The sequence below is a fragment of the Anopheles merus genome, chromosome 2L, assembly GCF_017562075.2.
Source record: "Anopheles merus strain MAF chromosome 2L, AmerM5.1, whole genome shotgun sequence".
NCBI lineage: Eukaryota > Metazoa > Arthropoda > Insecta > Diptera > Culicidae > Anopheles > Anopheles merus.
The window spans coordinates 21,997,468-22,020,242 of record NC_054083.1 but is presented as its reverse complement, the minus strand read 5'-3'; the positions used below and the strand labels follow the sequence as shown (position 1 = coordinate 22,020,242).

At 43.8% G+C, this 22,775-nt stretch overlaps 1 protein-coding gene across 16 annotated transcripts in view; it reads right to left on the bottom strand.

Moving 5' to 3' along the window:
* Window positions 1–3,747: 3,747 nt before the first annotated feature.
* The window catches only part of LOC121591570, a 156,424-nt gene continuing 137,396 nt past the window's right edge, over window positions 3,748–22,775 (bottom strand). For all 16 annotated transcript variants that reach the window (XM_041912239.1, XM_041912240.1, XM_041912237.1 and 13 more), the window contains 4 exons: window positions 14,937–15,350; window positions 11,482–13,503; window positions 10,962–11,399; window positions 3,748–5,875 (listed from right to left, as the gene is read on the bottom strand). In XM_041912239.1, the coding sequence (XP_041768173.1) occupies window positions 5,859–5,875; window positions 10,962–11,399; window positions 11,482–13,503; window positions 14,937–15,350 (2,891 nt within the window). In that variant the 3' untranslated portion in view covers window positions 3,748–5,858. The remainder of the gene's footprint in view (window positions 5,876–10,961; window positions 11,400–11,481; window positions 13,504–14,936; window positions 15,351–22,775) is intronic.

Genomic DNA, 22,775 nt, shown 5'->3' with positions numbered 1-22,775 from the left:
TTTTATTCTTCTTCTTCTTCTTCTTCTTCTTCTTCTTCTTTTCCTTCTTCTTCCTCCTCTTTTTTTGTGGCGAATTTGATTAGACTCTTTTGCTTTCGGGTTTACTTTCTTCTGCTAATGCTTTTCCATTTAATTACCATTTATTGTAAAGTTTTTTGTTTTTTTTTTGTTTTTGCCGTGAACCTTTCTATTTTCATATTCGATTTGTTTCTCTCGTTTCGCACTAATATCGTCCAATCGGACACATTTCTCCGATCCTTGATCTTAGCTGATATATTGAATGTGTTTGTTTTAATGTAATGATTTATTTTTTGAATATATTTTCAATTAAAAGTAAATTTAAGAGAAGAAGAGTAAGTATTAGAAAGAATAATATATAGTTGATTAAAAAAAAAGTATATATATATATGAACATTTTCTATGACACAACATCGGATGGATTTGGAAAACTGTCGATTTGATGCCTACACAACTAGTGCATATATTTTCCATCGATTTTGATTTAGTTTGCGAGAGTCTTGTTCCTCTCCGTTGCAAACAAAATGGGGACAAAACTAAAATCAACTTTAAAAAATATTGTGAAATTTAAGATATTTTAAATGTTTAAGATGTTTTGCAATGTTCAGTCGTTCGAATGGAAGGTTTTGGTAAAGTGACAGCTTTTCGAGCTTACGAGTAAATTGAGCTACATTCTATGTACAGTACAAAGTAGTGTTATTAGTAGTAGTTGTAGCAGTAGTAGTAGTAGTAATAGCATTGTATAGAATAGTGAAGAATTGGTCCATAGTGTGTGGGTGTTTGTGTGTATGAGTGTTTTTTCCTCTTTTCCTTCCCATTATGGTCGGAGATTTGTTTTCTAGCGAATGTGACAGAACTTTGCTATTTAAGAAGAAAAACACCTTGAAACGTTAAAAAAGCTTAAAGGAAGCAGATAGGTATTGAAAATAGTCTCTAAAGGGAGAAAATAAGATAAGAAAATAGATATAAATAGAAGGATTTCAACAGATTGCTATGAAAGGTTATTACACGAAAAAGAATAAATTTATAACTGAAAAGAAGATAATGAAAAATATAAACACATTAAAAAATAAACTAAAGCAATCGAGAGATAAGAAAGTACGAAGTGCGAGCAAAATAGAAAACATAGAAAAACAAAACACAAGAAAAAAATAGACATAGTAAAGAAAATGTTCTTCTCATTTTGTTCTCTATTTGTTTCACCTACTAAACTTTTCACAGCAAGTTTCGTTCGAATCGATCCGATTGTGTTTTTGATTCCAGCTGCAATTCAATGTTGGGTTTCCGTTTTGTTTACATTGTTTTACCAGTTTCTCATTGTTTGATGAACGTTAGAGGGGGACTGTCAGGTTTTGTTCCATTTGTTGTTGTTTTTTGGTTTATTTTACACACTTAATTTAATGCTTATTTGTGTTTGCGCTCGTAAAAGGAGTTGAAGATAGTAGTAAAGGTTGATTTTCCAATGGTTTATTCACTGTGATGGTAAATTAAAGTGTGTAGTACGTAATATGGGACACAACGTACACAAAAGTGTAGAGTATGTTTGTATGAAAATTAGGATTTTCATCTTTAATGTTGCTGCTTTTTAGTAGTTGCTACTACTAGTTGTAGAATGGTTCAATTTGGATTCTTTTGTTTGTTGCTTTGTTTGGTCAACATTCTTTTTAATTCTTTTGCTGTTCCTGTTTTGCTACTTTTTGCTGTTCTGTTTGATATTCTATTTCCACCTTTTCCATACCAATTTGCATCTTTCTCGTGCCAGACTCGAGCATGCAGATGGTTTTTTTAAATATGTTTTGCTTTGTAATGTTATGAATGGCTGGTTCCAAAAAGGGTTTACATGTATGCTAGCTCAGTGCTGTTGTTGGTTCCTTTGCCACAATGTTAACCACACGTTGTTAACGTTCTGTTTGTGAAGTTCGGTTCCGTATGTTTGATCGATGATTTCAATTTAATTTGTTTGTATTTTATTTTAGTTTATTTGCATTAGAAAATCTTGTCCATTTCCAAGCTCTTGCTCCAAATGTTCCTGCGTAGTTGAGTGCTCGTTTTCCCCATACACCTTAACACACATCGGAAGTGGGGAAGTGGGGCGAAAGGGAGGGAGGACCGGCTTTACTCCAACACCGACGGCGGCTGAAGTTGGGGGGCCGGGGCATCCTTGGCGTGTACGCTTAGATATTAATTTCCGTTTCATTACAGTTCGTTCAAGTAAGTTTGACGATCGCCATCGCCGAAGGACACCGGAGTGTGTGTGTGTGTGTGTGTGTGTGTGTGTGTGTGTGTGTGTGTGTGTGTGTGTGTGTGTGTGTGTGTGTGTGTGTGTGTGTGTGTGGTGTGTGTGTGTGGTGTGTGTGTGTGTGTGTGTGTGTGTGTGTGTGTGTGTGTGTGTGTGTGTGTGTGTGTGTGTTGTGTGTGTGTGTGTGTGTGTGTGTGTGGTGTGTGTGTGTGTGTGTGTGTGTGTGTGTGTGTGGTGTGTGTGTGTGTGTGTGTGTGTGTGTGTGTGTGTGTGGTGTGTGTGTGTGTGTGTGTGTGTGTGTGTGTGTGTGTGTGTGTGTGTGTGTGTGTGTGTGTGTGTGTGTGTGTGTGTGTGTGTGGTGTGTGTGTGGTGTGTGTGTGTGTGTGTGTGTGTGTGTGTGTGTGTGTGTGTGTGTGTGTGTGTGTGTGTGTGTGTGTTGATGAATACAATAAGTAGGAAAGACTGACTCTACCACGTCGCAAACACTTGCGTTGCAGAAAATGCGTCTAAAGGACAAAGTTACAAATGGGTAAAGAGTGCGGGCTGTGTGCTACACGTGGACCAAATTCCTCCTTTTCCCATCCTTGCATCGATTCCAGACCGACCAGTGGAGAGAGGTGGTGAGGTTACGGTCCCAGGATGAAGAGTCGAAAAATACATCTAAAAACAGTTACCAGGATAATTTGCGTTACGTCTGTATATGTTATGCGTTACGCTTAAACTGTTATGCCAACAGGGAAACGCTCATTGCTAGAATTATATTTCTATTTTACTGTTATGTTGTTGTGTAAAGTTCCAGTTTGTTTGTTTTTCTCTTTCATTTCAACGCTTTCACTGTTTGTTGCTTCTATTTTGTTGTGTTCTATGGTTGAGACATTTACGCTACAGTAATACACATCTCGTTTTGTTTTTCTATTACACATTTTGTTTACTATTTTGACGTAAAAGTCAGAGAAGGAACGACGAGAGGGAAAGGGGGAGGCTTCTTAACCGCGTTTAACGCTATTGTACGTCGGTACACGGCTGTTTGCTGGTACACATACACACTCACACAGGCACACTGAAACGTGCGCGCAAAACACGCCCAAAAGCCAACTATTTATGCGATATTTTCTATTGTATTTTTTGTTTGTTTGTTTGTTTTGTTTTGGTAATTGTTGATTTCTAAGCTGTGCTAAGATGGGAGTATCATGCTTCCTTCCCATTCGACTATTGGAGGAAAGTGAAGCCAAAAAAGGTACGGGGGAACTGTTTTAAAAAGAGTGTGTTTCAAATCACTAAAACAAAAAAGCAATAAAATAGAAAAGATATGGGGATTATCGATGGAACTAAAGCAGGTGAAAAGTAACAAATATTAAATATATTATTGCTCAACTTAAACATAATAAACATAGAATAAATAACACTTTTGCCAGAGTGTGGCATTATTTTGATTCGTTTTTTCTTTTGCGCTAGTGAATTCGAATTTTGTTTTTGTTTCGCTTCCGCTATTATGTGCTTACTTTTGTTTCTTTATTGTTCTAATTAGTTGTCTTTTTTTACTATTTGTTGTTGCTCTTTTCTTGTTTGATTGGATCGAAATAGCTACACTACAACGGAAGAGAGTTTCCTATTTTCTTCATACACCACTTTTCACAGTCAATTCACATTACAAAACTTTTTTTTTATGGAAAAGTATTGTGTTTTTGTGTGGAAGTTTATCTGTTTGCTTAGCTCCAATGTGTTTCTAATGTTCGCTTTCTTTCTTGCTCTTTCTCTTCTTTTTATCTCTATTGTGCTATGCGCCCTACAAACCAAGGTTATATGTATTGTTCATGTCGTTTACTATTTCTTGTTGGTTTTGCATGGTTTTTGGCTGGAAGAGTTGCTTCACACCTTGCTCATGCGTTGGCTACTGTTTACTTCTACTGCTTACGTTTCTGTTTCTTTTCCTTGGGCTGGAACCAGCCAGCGTTCAGGTTCTACTGTCTAGCATATTCATTTGTTTATTCTCCGTTTTCTTCTTTTTTTCTCTATCTCTTTCTCTTAACACAAAGCTTTCCATTTTTTTGTGTTATTTTTTTTTTTGGAAAGAGTTCTTGTGTGCTGTTTTCTTGTTCATTAAATTATATGCATTTGAAGTAGGGGCAAAAACGATTTCTATTCCTGCACATTCCGAGTGCAGACGAATATGGGAAGGCATAATTTGTTAATGCCAAACAGAAAGAAAATTAGACACACACACACACATACGTGCGCATACACTTACATTCGAGGAATACCAGCTCCTTATAGTATAGTAAAAAGGGACGAATGTGACGTGGTTAGTAAGTGCAATGCTTTAAATGATTGATATAGTCTCGAGAACGATGGTGCGATGTAGAATGGCGAGAGATAAATTGATCGTGATGTATGCAAAGTGATCTTGAGAGATGTAGAGATGTATGTGTGTGTGTGTGTTTACATAAGCTCTCCAGTTGTGTGTGTGTCGGATGGTGCGGGGTTTTCCTCCATTTCGGGCGTTATTTTACTTTCATTTTCCTTTATCTTTTGTTCACTTTTTATCTTTTACATGCGTTCCAAATCGTGCGCCCACAAACATTGCCCTAACTTGTGGTTCGTTTCGTCTTTATCTTCTTCTTTACACCGATTTTAAGCACCGTTTTCTAACTAAAGGGGCGAAGAGTGATGGGGACGGGGGAAGGTGGTGTGTTAGTAGTTTGCCTATCGTTAAGCGGGTGTTTTTTATTAATGTTTTTTTTCTCTCTCTCTCGTTCCTTTTATGTCGCTTACGCTCTCTTTCTTAACATTACATTCTACAATTGCTACAACACCAATGCACACACTTACGCACACTTATCAACGATTGTTGTTTAGTCAATTATAAATATGCTACCACTCACAGATTTATTTGGATTTTTCCGATCATTCTAGTGTGTTTCGATATAGCTTTGATTATTTTTTTGCTGATTCACTTATACCCTCTCCACACAAACACACAACAAATCGGGACAAAGATGGGATTTCTTCTCCTTTCTTTTTTTTCCAAGTGTTTCTTTTTCTTCTTCTTCGATTTCCTAATGATACGCACACACATTGCTAAGGTTTATTCAATTTTGTTTTGTTCTCATTGGAACTGATCAGTTCTTGTATTCTTATCCATAATGCATGATGTTTATTTGTGTGTGTGTTTTTGTTGTTGCTGTCTTGTCTACTTTTTGCTTCTCTCTTTTCTCATCTTGCTGGTGTAGTTGTTCAGTGCCGTGTACACTCTATAACTCGACTATAGGCGGGAAGCATCGGTGGTAGGAATGAGCAAAAAGGGTTGTTTTTTTGTTGTTATTTCTGTTTTCCATTTTTTCTACTTCTTCTCCTCTTTTCTAATTTTTCTCCCCCAAGAAACTTTCACCACTGGAGAATGATATTTTGATCTTTCCTCTGTGCCGGGACAGCCTTATCGTAGCGTCGTTTTCGTTTGCATTAGGTCGCTACAGTTTAGCGCCACAATTGCCTTGCCGCCGGGAGTTTGCATCGACGGTTGGACATGATTGGAATGATGGAAATGGCAAACGACAATGTGATGGTTTGTGGGGTGGAAATTCCAACATTCCTCTACACTCTTCTAGTGACGCAGAGTACCTGAAATGAAATTTGAACAGAGGGGAATAGTGAGAAGAAATTTAGAAGCTATTAATACTATTAATTTATTCACATTTAGCGAGAATAATCTAGCAATGCTTTAAGTTTCATTTTCCCGTTTATTGATTAAAATAAACCGCTTAATAGAAAATGGCGTTTTTGAGAAGATTTGCACTGGGTAGTAGCGTTAAGGAATTTCGTTGAGAGAACGAGAGATGATAATTAATGTGCAAAAATAAACGATCGTTAGAGAAAACTTCTATCTCCGTCCCCTTGCAACGGCGGCTAATCCGTTCTGATGAGACGATGTTTGAAGTGGCGGTGCTGGCACATCTTGCCTCCCCCATTTTGCCCATTTATGCTTCGCTGCAATTTATTCAAACACTTCAACCATAAAGCTTTTTAATTGGTGTGCTGGGGATATCTCACTCTCTGTCTCGTACTTTTGCACAGTAATGTTTGCTGCAGACGAGCAGGCTGCATATGGAACACAGTTGGCTTTTTATCCTTGTGAGCAGTAGTACAGCATGTGTGTGGGTTTTTCAGCTTAACACAGGGAGGGAAATTAAACAATAAATCAACTCGTCTATATTCTCGCCTTCGCTTGCACGATGCAGCTAATACGTACCGGGGAAAAAACCAGGAGCAAAAAGTGGAACACTTTTCCCTTTTTACTCTCGAGATGTCTGTGTATATGTGTGTGTGGTCGCTGTAGTTGGTAGTAAAAGATTTCTCTCCATATGTTTTTTTTTCTTCGCCCCCAATTGGTTTGCGGTTGTTTTTAGTACATTTTGTTTTGTAGTTTTAGTTTTAGTTCGTTCTACTTCGAGCGCAATTTCATGTACCACCACCATGACGATGGAAAATCCATCTATCAAAGTTTCCTTGCACAGTTGGCGCACTTCGATTGGGGCATTGGGGCCGAGCTAAGGGATTGAAAAATCTATGCGCACCTTTTCGAGGGTGGCCCGAGGAGTCCTACACCTACATTGCTGGTCGTATATCTCTGTCGTTCGAATTCGCTGCTAGAATTCATCGTCATGTGTGTATGGTTTCATCGTCGTTGGTCAATATATGGCACGGGGTAATATTTTCGCAATCGAACTGCATGTTTAGTTCAGGCAAAAAAAAAAAAAAACGGAAAACAAAAACAATATGGACAACTTTATCCCTTTATCGTGTTCTAACGGTGCAGGGTTTGACTGCCGGTTGGTAAGTTTGCTTCAGAGTTTAATTTTGCTATAAAAATGCTAAATACCCCTAAAGGTATGCAAAATGCCAAAACTGTTCAATCGTCATTGTACAAGCTGAACGCCTGAACGTATGCAATGACTATTTTAACCAATTTAGTAAGTGTATCCGGTAGTAAGTGTTGGGCCGGTCTCATGGTATAGTCGTCAACTCGTACGACTTAACAACATGCCCGTGATGGGTTCAAGCCCCAAATAGACCGTGCCGCCATACGTAGGACTGACTATCCTGCTATGGGGGGAAAATCAATAAGTCACTGAAAGCCAACCCCACAAGTGTGTTGGCAGGCCTTGACCGGCATCGGTTGTTGAGCCAAAGAAGAAGAAGAAGTAAGTGTATCATTATAAACGTACAGAAAAACAACGTCATGCCTCTATTTAACTACACCTTCAGCTGTACTCCTTTCAATAAATAAGACATTGTTTGATAGTTTATTCGTAACACTTAAGGTAAACTTAATATATAAAAACTAAAAACTGAACAAATGTGTTGCAAACTACCCTGTAAAGCTGATGCAGTAAACTAAACACCGCCAGCAAACCAACCAACAACAGATTCGGACATACAGCGCCAGCTTGAGGAAGCCACAGAAATTAACCCACTGAGAGGAAAACCTGAGGGAGAAGGAAAGAACATACATAGCCGGACCGTACTTTGAAGTGCCCACTGGTTCGGGCAAGGCAAAATATAGACATCCTTCTCGTATGGAGCTTCCTGCAACATGGGTACACCGAATGATAAACTACCTGGCCCCGGTGCTGCTCTACATTGCCGAGTGTATGTGTGGCCCAGTGGGGCAACGGGAATAAACTTCCCATTCCGAACTACACCACTCTGTGTGTGCGTGTGTGTGTGTGTGTGGTACGGTGCCCTAGCATACAAACACAGCACAGGTGTACCAGTCGAACAAGGGGGAGAAACGTCGAGCAGATTCCAGTACGAACCACGCATCCGAAGTACCATAAATCAAAACCGGACGTTCACCCTACGCCCTCTTTGCATTCCGCCACGGGTTCGGAGGGAAATGTGGGTGCATACGAGAGACTGGTTCGCGATTGGCTCGGGTGATCCCGGTGGCTTATGCGAAACTAATGGCACTTTCGTGCACGACGGTGTGTACGAGAAGCAGAAGAACACTAATCGGAGGTCAATCGGTTTATCACTGGTATGCATCGGTTGGCATTTGCTGCAGGGGTTTCGCGGGCGGGCAGGGTGCAGACGGCACGGGGTTGGGGTTCGAGAGTAAGTTTTTCGGTTCGGTAAGCTTCCGTGACGCTTTTGATGCATCGATTAGGTTTGTTTAAGGTTCGATAGATGGTTGATGTAATTTTGATGGGAGATATAGGAAATAGCTTCATGGATAGCTTCATATATTGCTCAAATCTGATGAATTGAGATGTAAATCAAGATTGTCATTTGATAGCATTCAAGCTGAGCATTTATGTTGCGAACAATTTCTATTCAATCTAGCTTAATTCCGCTTCCGGTAAACCAATTTAACATTAAATTATTAAATTTGTTGTTCAAATTACATAACTTCTGGCGTTTTGTTCTACTTACGCTAAGTAGATATCGCCTTCATGTATGCAATGCACAATACAAAAAGTAACATACTATGCAGTTTAGCTGTGTAGCTACAAAGCATGAATTATTCTGTCTTAATTTTGGTATCCGCGAAGGATAGGTTTTTTCTTACGCTACGGTAATTAATTACGACTCCAACAAATCTTGAGTTTATTCAGGACCCGTTGCTATGAACTGCATTATTTTTTATGTTCATTTAATCAACTCTAAAAAAGCCCATAAACCACGGACACAGCTTAACCGACAGCTATCACTACCCGTCTGTTGCTACCATTTCGAATCCAGAATGGACGATTGAAGCGAAAACTCCCCACCCAAGCCCCGTAATCTTCCTAATAGCGTGTAGTAATGAAAATAACGCACGCAGCATAACAATGCCCCATTAAAAAGGCATAAACAGAGGAGCAGCACCTATTGCAATGAGCTGGAAAAAGGATCGATCCGCCGCAGCGTTCCGATGATCTCGTTCCGGCGCGGCATCTTAAACCGTGTTCAAACAATAAAAACGTGCACGGCGAGATTTCTCCGCTGCTGGAATTACCCCGAAATCGAATAAAGAGGGGGCCACGGGTGGATGGTTACTAACTGCAGCAGCATAACTAAGAGCGTATGCAAAACGGTGAAAAAGGGATCGGACCACGGAAAGGTGCGCTTGATGTGCACATAAATCAGACTGATGGCTCTATTTCGTGCGGCTCCATTCTTCGCTCGAGTTCGGTGCCTTTTCGGGTTGGAGCCAACCGATCCATCGCTCAACCGAGCGCACGAGTACTTTCGGCATATTGATCCCTGTGTGCCATCTTTTATCCTAGAAGAACGGGCTGTACATACATATATATATTTGCCAGTGCTGCAATCGCGCAGCAGCAGCAGAAAAAATCCCCTTTTTTAGTCGGTTTCCTACACTCGTTTTGTTCGTGCTCGTGTACCATCGTCACAGGGCAGAAGAGGGGTTTTTGCTCCAATCGCTATGGTATGGAGGTGGCAACGGGCAAGCTTTACGGCGCGTAATCGAATTCTTTACCCCGGTGTGGCTTTTTCCTGCATCCGGAAAGGTACGGCCGACCAACCCGGGTGGAAAAGAAGCATAAATTCAACCACCCAATTCATATACTATACACACAAACACACACACATACACACTGAGTGCCACTGAGCGGGCTTGTAAACAGATGGTGCGTATAGTCTGTGGGGCACACACACACACGGTAAAGGCAAAATCTCGGTACCCGTTCAGCCGCAACCAATGAATATCCTTGTTCGACTTTGCCGACAACAAACGTTCTCCGTCCTTTCGCGTTTCGCTTGCTCCGCGCTGATGGAGAAGCTGATATTGGATTATTTGCCAAGGTGCGAATAGTGATTTCCTTCTCGGTGGTAACGCACACACACACACACGCTACTCCTTGCATTGCTCTCCTATATCTTTGGTAGCAAAATATGCTCGGACCAAAAAACCTCTTTCAAGAGCAAGTTCAAAGGAGTTACGGAGAAAAAGAAAACAGAAAATATACCCCTCGCACCTTTCCTCTCCTAATCTAACCCACCCAAAAGCACAGCAGCACACACTGGCCATAAAAAGATATGATCAAGCTCGTGAAACGACAGCTTTATCACCGCAATGGGGATGGTGGTGGTTGTGGTGGGTTGAGAGTTGTGTAGGCTACCACTACCGTGGAGGATAACAAACGACTGCCTCGACTGCTGGGGCGTTGGAAAAGCTGCTGCTGCTGGTGCTGCTCGACGCAACCCGCAAACAGCCAAAATCAGGTGCTGATACTTATTATTGGTAATCTGGGACCCGAATGTCGGCAGCAGGCAGGTTTAAACGCGCAGCAGCGAAAGGGGCGCAAACGCTGGAGGTTACATTAATTTTACGAAGCTTCGATGGGATAAGGTGTGCGAAAGCGTATTTTTTGTTTGGTGTTTGGGTCCGTAAAGACAGCTGCGTAGTATTGAAAAAGGAACCGAACAATCAGCTTAGAAGCTCGTATTATCGATAAGGATATGGCTTGAATATAACTAGAAGCACATTTCTGTTTGGCATTTTATCCCGTAATTTAAGCATTTGAAATGGTTTCATTCGAATAGCCTTTTGAAAGCTGCGTAAAAACTGTTCCGCAGGCCTTAAAATCCATGTAATGAATATCGGATTGCATACTTTAAGGAGTTTATAATCTCAATCAGCGCCTGCAGGGTATGCAATTTGCTCTTGGTTTGATTATAGAACGAGCAGCTCACGCGCACTTACCGGAGTAACCGATCGCGAGGACCTCGACCGGCAGGGAACCTCGCCGCCGGGACAGCAGACTCTCGTTGTCGCCCGCACGCCGGTGGCCCGAATCGCGCTTGATCCGGTACCACGCGTTGGACGACGACGACGACGAACCCGCACCGTTACTGCCACCACCGGCCGCATCCTCCGACAGAATGGGGCTGAGAATTTCCGCCCCGCCGGACGACCGCCGGCGGATCGCTTTCTTCGTGCTGCGCCGCTTGATGCTGAAGCTGCTCCGGAGCGCCACATTGTTGGTGCTTTCGCACGGCACGGACCCACGCCGCTGCATGCCGGGGTACGGTGGTGCCACGAGACTGTTCGGTAGCTGTGCTGCGTTGGAAGGTACGGCACCGGCCGCACCGGCGGTGGCACTGCCAGCCGCACTGTGCGACGCGGGAAGATCCTTGGAGTCTGTAACGATGGGGAAGAAAGGAAAAAACATGGAATTAAGGACATTATCCGAAGATTCAAAGCATCCTACAGCAACACTTACGCATGAGAGCGTCAACCGGCATCGAACCTCGCCGCATCAGATCGCACGTTTTGATGATGAACGATTTGCCAATCTCGCCGACGATGCCAACGCCGCTCACAGCTCCGCCCGCCGTTTCGCTCGCCTTCGTGGGCAGCGCCACCGTGACCGGGGCGGATCCGCGCCGCCTGCTCAGGCTGCGCTTCAGCATCGACGGGTCGAGGTTCTCCTTCTGGCCGAGGGACAGCTTCGGCACCTTGATCTTGCCCGCTCCGTCCGCCTGGGACGAGCCGGCCCCGTCCGGTTGCTGCTCCCGCTTGATGCTATCCTTTCTGGTCGCCAGTACGCGGCCACGAGATTCGACGTTAGATAGGGCGGCCGACGCGGCTGCTGCGTTCGTCGATCCGCTGCTGTTCGAGCTGGACGAGTGCGATTCGAGCAGCGCCTCCGGGCAGGCGCCCAGCTCGGCCTGCGACGACATGTAGCGCGTCCGGACGTACGGTTGCAGCGGTGGGAACGTTTGCTGCCGGATCAGATGCTTGGACGTGCCGACCGTGAGCAGGTTGGCCGTGTTGCCCACGCTGACCGCACCGTGCAGCACGAGATTGAGCCGATCGCCGCAGGCACCGTCCGTCATCGAGGCGATGCTGCAGTCGGGCAGCAGATTTTCCGCACTGAGTGGTCGCTCCCGGTCGGCGGTGCTGCCGGTCGAGGAGCCGCGCGCTCCCCGGTGCAAGCTGTCACTGTCGGAGGAGAAGATGGACAGCGAGTCCGCATCGAAACGATGCTCATCGCTCTCTTGGATCGATTCCGGCGGCTGCAGAGTGAACTCGCCGGTTCCAGAACCACCACCGGAACGGCCACCGCTCGAGGGTTCCTTCGCCGGTAGGATAATCTTCGGGATGCAGTGGGTCGCGGGCACGGAGAGTCGACGCTCGTTGCGCATCCGTCCCGCAAAGCCATGGTTCGCCGAACCAGCCACCTGCAGTGAGCTTCTTCGGCCAAGCTTGGCCATCGCCAGCGGTAGCAGCACCTCCGAGCTGTCGGACAAATCGAGATGATGCGAATCGTCCGCCTCATCCTCACCGGCACCATCCTCCTCGCCACCGTCAATATCTTCCTCGTCCAGCAGCTCGGCGTCCGAGATTTCCGTGCGCGTCTCCTCGTTGATCTCCGCCTGCAGCTTGCTCTCCCACTGCGTCTGATTGTACTTCAGATGGTGCATCATCGAGTGGGACAGATCGGTGCGGAGAAACCGGTGCCACTCGTCCATCAGCGGCGTGACGACGAACTTAAAGAACCCGGTCTGTATCTTCGGCACCGTCGTCGACTGCCGGTCGCACAGGGACGTCACCGGCAGGTTGAGCTGCCGCTCGTAGTCGCCCTGCCGGAAGAACTCCTCGCACACCTTGGTGCTCCACTTCTTGCTGATGTCCCACGGGCGGCACGGGTTCGAGATGTCCGCACACTTGAGCGATATCTGCAGGATGAAGTGGCGGTGGGTGGTGTCGCGCATGTCCAGCGCATCCCGGCTCAGGTAGTCCCGGAACCGGCCGATAAACTCCTGCTGCCGCGTAATGTCCGTCGCCAGTATGAGCGAGCTGATCTGCCGCTCCAGCTCGGGCCGTATGTCCTGCACCTGTTCCGCGACGCCGCTCTCCAGCAGGCAGCCGATGGCCGACCGCCAGTGATGGTTCTCCAGCACGGACGTGTTCTCGTACAGCGCCGCCAGATGGTTGGAGGTCGCTATCAGGAACGGCTGGTTCACGCCCGGATGGTCGAGATCGTGCGTGACGGCACCGATCAGCGAGGCCATGATTTCGAGCGGGCTCAGATTCTCCAGAATGCGCTTCTCCTGCAGGAAGCAGTGCATCGCCTGCGTGACGTCCGTCGCGTGTATCGAGTTGTGGTACGGGTTCGTGCTGTGGTAGCCCTCCTCGATTAAGCTAAACAATTTCCATACTCTAACTACGTCTAGGTTGAAGTGGTCCAGCAGCCCGTACCAGTGGAACAGATGAACACATAATACCGGCAGTGAGCGTCCTGTGGGTAGAGAAGGAAACACATTGGTAAGCTGCTGAATCGTTGAATCAATGCATCAATGCTGATGTTATGGAAGTCATTCAATTCTGCAAGCCAGTGTATGAATTCAGCTTAGTACAAAGATTTTATATGAATCTTTTCTCGATATTTATGACTCAGCGAATAGAATCCCTAAAGAGTGATTCTCAAGTTGGTTTGGCGGGCGAGTGAATATAATCCAAAATAAGTGATTTTCTACACAGCACAATGAATGAGTGATTTGTATTTAGAAAGGATGAGTCGCTAATCGAAACAGAGAGCAATTAAATTGAATCTCGAAAGAATGATTCCCACAGAAGGAAGTGAGTTTAATATGAAAAGATTGAGTGTCTAATTCATTCAACAAGCAAGTGGTTTAATGGTTTAATCTGATAAAAGTGATTCTCAAGATGGTCTAGTGATTGAGTGGATTGAATCTGAAAAGTATGTGTCACTAGTAGCGACCAGTGAGCGAGTGATCGAGTTTGGCCATTCCTCTAATTGGTCCAGTGAGTGACTGGGTAGAATCCGAAAAAAGTGAATCTCCAATCTTTACAGAGCAGGAAAGTTCAATCCATAACTAGTGAGTCTCTACTCAACATAGTGAGTAATTAAACTTACTCCGAAAATAATGAGTCTTTAGTAGGCATAGAAGAGAGTAAGTTTAAAACGAAAAGAGTGAGATTCTTATCAAATTAGATAGTGAGTGAGTTGAATCGAAAAAGAGTGATTTTCTAGTCAGTCTTGAAAATGAGTGAATTGAATAAAAAAAATGAACCTGTAGTAGCTCCAAGCAGTGAGCGTGACTGAATCAATTCTCCAAAAAGAGTGAAGAGTGAGTCTTTTATCGACTCAGAAAATGAGTAAGTTTAATCCGAAAAGATCTGACTCTCTGTCCGATCCAGTGAGTGAGTGAATTGAATCCGAAATGAGTGAGTCGGTCTAGTTAGTGAGTGAGTTAAATCTGCAAAAATGAGTCTCTAACGTCTGTTAGCTCCAATTAGTGAGTGATATAAATCTGAAAAGAGTTAGTCGCTAGTAGCTCTACTAAGTGAGTTGAATTAAAAAAGAGTTAGTGTATAGTGAGTTAAGTTCGAAAAGAGTGATTTTCTAGTCAGAACTGAACTTAGATTAGCCCGAAAAGACTGAGTATCTAATCGACAAAGAGAGTGAATAAATCGAAATTAATAAGAGTAAGGCTCCAGTCGGCACTGAGAGTGAATGAGTTGAACCCGAAAAGAGTTAGTATCTAGTCGGTTCAGTGAGTCAGTAAAAGGATTTATGCTAATCATTATTTGTATTAATCTATTAAGAGTTAATTCAAAGATTCCATTTCCTAAAACCACTCTGCTGCTTTGATTAAAAGCACTGAAAAAAGGTGATTTGCATTCCCATCCCTAGCACGAAATACCTACCACCAGTGACCGTCTCGAGCGTAAACGCGTTGAAGCGCCAGTGGTTGACGCGATCGAGAATGCACTGCACCTGACCGTGCAGCACATCGTCCAGGATGGCCTGATCGAGGGCGAGGCTGCGCGTCAGCAGCTTCTTCCTGCGGCGCTTGTGCATGGTGAGGAAGCGGCCGGTACAGGCGTGCCGCCGCCGGGGCAGCTCGCCGCGCTCCTCCGCCATCAGTGCCTCGAACAGGGGCCGGTCCTGTTCGGAGATTCGTCGCACGGCCGCACCGTTCAGTGCCCGCCGCGCATCGTCCTCCTCCATCTCGTCGTCACCGTGCAGCAGCATTACGGTTGGGGTGGTCGCGGTGGGCGTCTGCAATGCCACGATCGTCGTCGTAGCCGCTGCCGTTGGGGCGTTACTGGATGTGGTTGCTGCAAAGAGAAGAGATAGCAGTTGTAAGACACAATTCAACTGTTTCATTGGTATGTTTGCGTGTTTTCTAATGTATTTTTATGTTCGCTTTTGTTTGGTATGTTTGTCAATTTGTCTTCTTTTTTAATTTGTTTCTTTTTTGTTTTGTATGAATGTTTTTGTAATTAGAATAATTAGCAAATTTTTGTTTTCTTTCATATTCATATTAGCATTTTTTTTAGTGTAATTTTGTTGCTTTTACTGATTAACTTTTGTTTATGTTTATTTACGCTTATTTTAATATTTTTCACATTCCTATTTTGTATTTCCATATTTTGAAGTTTCCTGAAACCAAGCCAACTTTTTTTTGCATATCTTTCAAAATGTGTTGAACAAGAAATCTCCATCTAAAAACCAAATTACACTCTTCCGTTCGGTCGTTAAAAAACTGTCCACCGAAAAAGAGATTTTTATAACCCCAGCCATACCAAAAAATCTCCTCCTCCTCCCGTGTCTCTACTGATACCATGCCAGTGACGCTTCTACACACAAACACGCACGCACGCACGCAAACACATCCCCTGCAAAGCGGGCAGCGGGGTACGCGAACTCGTCAAGAAGAAAGTTTGTTTTATCGCTTTAGTAACTTCATAACCTTTGGGCGTTCGTCAAATGCTTCGACACGGCGTCGCTTGCGCATTGTGCCATTGTGGGAGCGCTTTCTTAGCATTTTCTCCCTTCCGTTTTTTCTCCTTCCCTTGCCTGCAGCGACGATTGTGTGCGTTCGATGTTGGTCTAAATTTTTAATGATGTTTTCTTACATACCCCCGGTGTGGTACGATTTCCCCAAAATTAACAAGACTTTCCCTCCGCACCGGCCGTGGTGCGAGCTGCAAGGCTTGGTTTTCGGAACGGCGGCGGTTCCTGATCGGTAGGCTTTTTTTAAACAGCATCGCTCCAACACACAGGAGCCAGCAGAAATGGAAAGCAACATAACTTCGGTAAACGTTAAACCTTGATAAAAACTCACATGATTAAGGGTAACACAGTGGTAGAAAAGGAAAAGAAAAACCACTCCTAACGTTCTGCGTGCTGCAGAGCTGCAGCGCCAAAACAGAAGAGCCTCCAAACGCTCGTGTTTTGTTTCCTTCCACCCAAAGCTTGCCCATCCTCCGTAAGAACTCTAGGGCATGTTTTTTCAGGGGGGTGCATACAGGGTGTGGGTGGAGCGCACAGGTAGCACGTAAAAAAACATTAAACTTTTGGGACATTTTTTTTGGCGTTGAAAGCGTGGAAAACTTTTCACTTCTTCACTTCAGAAACAAAACCTCCATGGCGCGTTTTGTGTTTTCGCAGCCACACAAGAAAAGCATCCAGGCCGTCCCGAACGTCAATGCGCTTTGTCACTGGTTGTGCTTTCTTTTTCACTCTCTCTCTCTCTCCCTCTCGCTCTTGCGAGAACGACATAGAACAACGACACTCCGCTGTTCGCTGTTGATGCGATTTGAAGTGAAGTGTTTATTTTGCCGTGAGAATGCGCGAGCGGACAGCAACCGGGGAGTAATGAAAACGCGAACAAAGCACACTTGTTGGTTGCAATATCGTTTGTATGTTGGTGTTGCTGGTGTCGTTTTTTGTGGGAATGGTTCCAAAATGGACCGGAATGGAATATTGTGTTCTAGCAAGGAGGGAAGAGTTCCTTGGAGGAGTTTTTTGTTGTTGTTGTTAGCTCTTGCTGTACAGTATTGCGGGACATAAAATGATCGCGACGTGATGATGATGGGTAGGCAGGTGGCAATTGTGGTGTGGAAAGCAGTTGTTGAGCGGTGTTCCATTTTGATGACCTGCCACCATGTGTGCTGGTCAGTGCCGAGAAGTGTTGAGTGGTAAATATGGCTCTAAAAAACCAAAACGGCTCGAGAGTGGTAAAGCATAAAGGCACATCATTTTCTCATAGGGAACTGCCATTTTGTTTCCTGATCCATTTTGAATTCGAAAATATGAAAATGTAACCATGCGTACGCAGAAACTTACAATTTAATTTAATATTTTCGCTTTCAGTTTAAAATGACAACTCAATACGAAACAAAGAGCAATCTCTCGCCTAACCTAAAATCTATTAAGACCCACAAAAAAACAACATCCCCAAGCCCAGTTTCGCGTTTTGCCCTGCCCGTTTAGATACTTTCGCCGTGAGTGACCGTCCCCGGGAGCGATGGGAGCGCCCCAGCAATGGGGCATCACTTTTATACCTGCTGGGACCGCATCCCCGGCGCCCGGCAGTTGTGGCCAGTGGCAACAACGCGCACTCGACATCAAGCTGTGACACATTACGACAGTAGCATCCAGCTGACATCGGGCCCATTCCCCCACACCCCACGACGCTCCCAGCGCACCCCATTTGCGGCGCAAATCAACCGAAAGCTTTAATCTAGTTGCTCGTTTTACTGGGGGAGGGGGAGACAAAATCGAACCCATGATGGAAAATAACCACAGTGAAGTAACCCCTTGGTGGTGGTGATGGTGATGATCGAAGTAGTCGAAAAATCCCAACCCCCACCGAAACGCTAAAACGGAGCGGAGTAAGCGTATGTGTGTGTGTGTATGTTTTTGGGGTGCTACAGGGAACGGTTTGAACGATTTGAAGCGATGATGTGATCCAAATTTATGGATATGGCATGTGGAGTGTCCCCGGGACAGGGGACAGAAACGTGCGTGTGTGTGATTTAGCGAGAGCGGAGGAGGCTTTTTGGTTTGGGTGTTTTTTTTGTAGCTTTCACCCCATGCCCATGCCGTGTGTAGGGTGAGAGATGGCTTTTTTTATTACGAGCATCATGCGGCGCGAACACGAAATTGCAAACCGGGCCGGTCGAAAGCTTTCAGGGACCTCCCGCCTGCCGGGCTTGGATAATCGTGACGAGTTTTGGGAGTTTGTTTAAAAGGCACGTTGCTTAAAGGGCGAAAACAACGGGGTTTTGCGGGAAAACATTGGTTTGTGATAAATAGAAGGATCTTTAATGAAGTTGAATTGTTGTTTAAAGAGGATTGGAACAAAATATTTTCTTCTGTTACTGTAGAGACCATGAACGGGTTTCTGGTGTACAGATCTGGAACAGTTTTCAGGATTGATAATTCTCATACGATTGCATTGTCTAAGATCTAATCTAGACAAGGTGATAGCAATGTCATTTCACTTTCTCTCCTTATCTCTTTTTCTTTATCTCTATCACACAACATGACAAAAAGAGTATAACATAACTGCGATCGGAAAAGGCTAGATGAGGGTTCTGATACGATCATAAGCGAACAACGAACATTGTTGTTAAAGTGTTTTTAAAAATCCCTGAGATCCACAGCGTGTAAAACAATTTAATACTATGCTTGATAACCCAACAGTCAGTTGTAGTGTACAATTTAAAAGATCAATTACTGTTTAAGCCATTGCAAGGCTTAGCGCCTAAAGGTATGCATTAATTTCAATTTTCATGCAATAAAATAGATTTTGCCTACATTTAGGGGCTTAGTAAGAATGGACAAAGAAAACTTGTAGAATGTTTTCTAAGCAACTTTCACATGAAAGATTATTCATAATGCTGAAAACGCGTAAGTTGTTTGAGCTTTTCTTTTTAAATTCTCCTTTTCTATGTATTTATTTATATTACACCATCGGCATCATTGATGTATGTTTTTCCAAATTGTATGATTGGAGCCTATGATATTCACATGTTTTGCAAAAAAAAAAACTAAAAAGAAAAACGCGCTTTTAAGCTATTTACTTCCCAGTAATTTTAATGGTAGAACTAAGATAACATAATCGTAGAATGATCTAGTACAGGGTTAGGTTCTTCGTATGAAAATTATATTTGGACCTTCCGAGAAATACGCTTTCAAGAAATACGCTGCCTCACAAGCAAACTGTGAACATCCCATGAATTAAGTGGAAAATTCTTCTACCGGGATCAAAAAAAAAAAAACACTCACACATGAACACATTCACAATTCCTTCGAATGAATCACAAATTTGCTACCGAAAGAGGAGGTGATGTGAAAAAAAAGAACCAGAAACCCGACCGGCATGAAACGTTGACAATGAAAAAGAGGATAAAATCTGACAGTAAAATTTATTCTTCCCCAAAACTTGTTAACCCACATAAAACATGATTGTGCGCATGATGGGAAAGAGGGCGGGAAGGTTTGAGACTGGTAAATGGGATTGATCCCAGAAAAAAGAACCAGCCGCTGGGCTGGTTCTCTCCATTTGTTCGCGGTAACTTTCGGACACGAGTTTTCGCCCCAACAAGATTTTTGTTTTTTTTTCTCTCTACTTCCTCCACTTGTCGCTTTCTCAAGAACCAAAACGGACAGAGAAGATCTATCTGCACTACGTTTCCAGTTCGGGGGTGGGGTGTTGGGAACTAACAGTGGCTCAAAAGTTGAGCCTAACTTTCTCCCATTTTCCTTTTGAAAGCTAAGGATAAAGCTTGCCAGACGGAAAGAAATTGCATCCACGTCGATCCGTGCACCGGCGGGAAGGGAGCCCCCCGGCTAAGGAATCAATCTCGTCTCGGTAAAAATTAAAGGTCACCATAATCCTGTTAAGTTCCGTCGTTTTCGTGTTCTCGCATTCATAACGTCAGCCGAATAATCGTCCCCCGTTAGCGGTGTGCCAATAATAAAAAAGAAGGACGACCTAAACCGGGACATTCGCACCGGGGTCACCGTAACTGAAGTCGATGGGTCGAAGGGCGAGTCTGGCCACCGATGATGGTGGCGTAAATCTAATCCGGAGAAATTGGATTCGGTAAAAGGTGATCCATGGCGGTGGAAGCGTTTCGATCGGGTCCGCGTGTGGTGTTGGTAGAAATTGCGGAATGGAATTTCGCACATCAACGCGCGTTGGTCGGACACCCTCCTGGCCTTACCGGCTTAATGTCGCGATTGAAGCCATTCTGCGAGGGTAAGCTCTCCTCCCCCGGTCGCTACCATCAAATTGCTTCGTTATCACCGGAAATAAAATCCTGCACTAACTGTGAGCCACTTTCGGGCGCGCGCACACACACACGTTTCGAGCGCACGCTTATGCATGATTGCCGTTGTCACCTGGTACACCCGGAAAGCGAACAGTGAGAGCAAAATTTATTGCTTTGGGCAGCCGCTTCCTGGTAGTTCGTCGTCGATGCCGGAATCGGACCCGCCAGAGTGTCCAGTATTTTTCCTGGGAAAAACTAAAGGGGATTTCTGTACACCGGGTCGCCATCACGGTCGTGGATCGATTCTACACGGCCATCGATGACAAACCACTGACAGGGCAACATCCCCCATTGCTCATTCCTCGTTCGATGCTAAGGGCAGTTCCGGTGAAATGGTAAAAGATTTAGTTTTATTTCTTCGATAACTGCGAAAGCTTCAGCACAATTTGAAGGAAGATGGATGGATGGATGGATGAAGTTGTGCTTTAGGGCGCCCGGGTTGTTTTGTTGCTTTTGTGTGCGCTTTTCGCAAGAAACGAACTCCAACCAATCAAAAGCAGCCGTAAAGATTAATTAGATTTATAATAAGATCCAGATTTGGCTGCTTTTCTGGCCGGGCTAAAGGTTGTTGTTTTAATTTCGGTCTTTAATTGGATGCTTTTAAAGGCACGCTCCAGGCACAGAGTGATGGAGAGATGCACTCACACACACACACTCAAATTGTTATCTGCTTGTTATTGTCTCCGAGGCACCAAAGGTTCGGTTGCGTTCGTTTGCTGATCTATAAGTTGGGTTCGGAAAGCGGATCAAAAGGGGGGAAATAGCGTGTTTGCAAATCGGAGTGTGTTTAAACGGTTGCTCGTTACAAGGCATTATGGTTGAGGAGCAAAAAACACACACAATGATACTGTATTAAACCATTTATTTTAATACCGAAGGATCGAAATCTGTTCCGAGTTCATCAGCTTTATGCAATATGATGCTGTTTTATTTAAGATAAATGTGAGGAAAGATATGCTATTTTTACATCATTATTTAGATGGCTAAAAGGGAAATTACTCTCGAAAATATTTGATTTCAATAATACAGGGTTTTCCAAGTCACTTTCGAATGTAAACATTGTTATTCACCGCGTGCTACATGTTATTCCACATCAATCTGATATTTCATTTCCAGCACAATAATTTTCAATTACTTCTTCATGATTTTCAACACGACCCAAGCTGGATTGATTTGGACAGTTCTTTGTGATGAGTTGAAAATCATGTGTTGAAACTGAACTTTCATTTGCAAACAAATATACCATTTGGCAGGTGTTGAAAAACATCTTGAATGCGATGAATAATTATGTGCACAATCGAAAGTGAATTGAAAACCCTGTAATTTAATTTTAAACTTTCAGAGCAATGTACAAATTGATGTTCTCCTTAGTTTTCTCTTGTTAGTTTTTAGTGTAAGGCTGATTATCATCTTCATAAATTGATATGTTTGACAATTTTACATGTTTTTCAACCCTATTATCTAAAAAAATATAACAACAAAACAAAACCTAGTAAATCAAAGAATCTCCCACTTGAACTCTACGCGACATAATTTCAATCAATGAACCGATATTTTCGAAAGCTCTACAAAATACCGGCTTCGGCGTAGCCTGCTGAATGGAAAACGGCAGATTGAGTAGGTGTGCATGCGTATTGTCCGTGTGTATTTCTACGTCCTATTTCCATTCATTTTCGATCTCACCAGAGAGCGAAGAGGTGCAGGAAGAAGGACAAAAGCTCATACACGGGACCGGCATTTGTAATATCTAATCCAATTGTCCCGGCTCGACGATGGTGACAATGGTGCGGATTTGTTTTTTTTCGTATTTGTGTTAAAGGAAACCGTAAATACAAACCAGCAGCGTGTATGTGTTGGTAGTGCTCTGGTGTTTCGAGGCAGCGGCATTCCGTTCCCGTGCCCAAGCATTAGTCTTTATTAGTGCAATATTGTTACGGTGGCATCATATGTAACGAGACTATAGGTTTTTTTTCAGGCATTAGTTGCAATACAAGCCACAATAACGCACTACACCCATACACATGGTAATGGTTTCGGGCCAGCCGGTTTTTTTAAGGCTTAAGCCGTGTGATTATTATTAATATTTTGGTGGCGTTACAACAATGGCAATGGTGCTGCGACTGGTGCTGGTAGAGGGGTAAAGGAATGAAAATAGGTCTCGATTGCTAATCTTACCTTTTTTTGTATGTGTGTGTGTGTGTGTGTGTGTGTGTGATACAAATGCAAAGAAACGTAAAAATGTATGCAACACATGCTTGCCGATTCCGCCGTACAGACAAATGCGATGAAATATGGCAAACGGAGGCGAGCTTAATGACAAATTAATATAAATGTTTGGGATTAACATAAAATATGTTCTCTGTACGTGACTCATACCGAAAGGTCATTTCAGATGGACTGTTTTACGATTGCTGA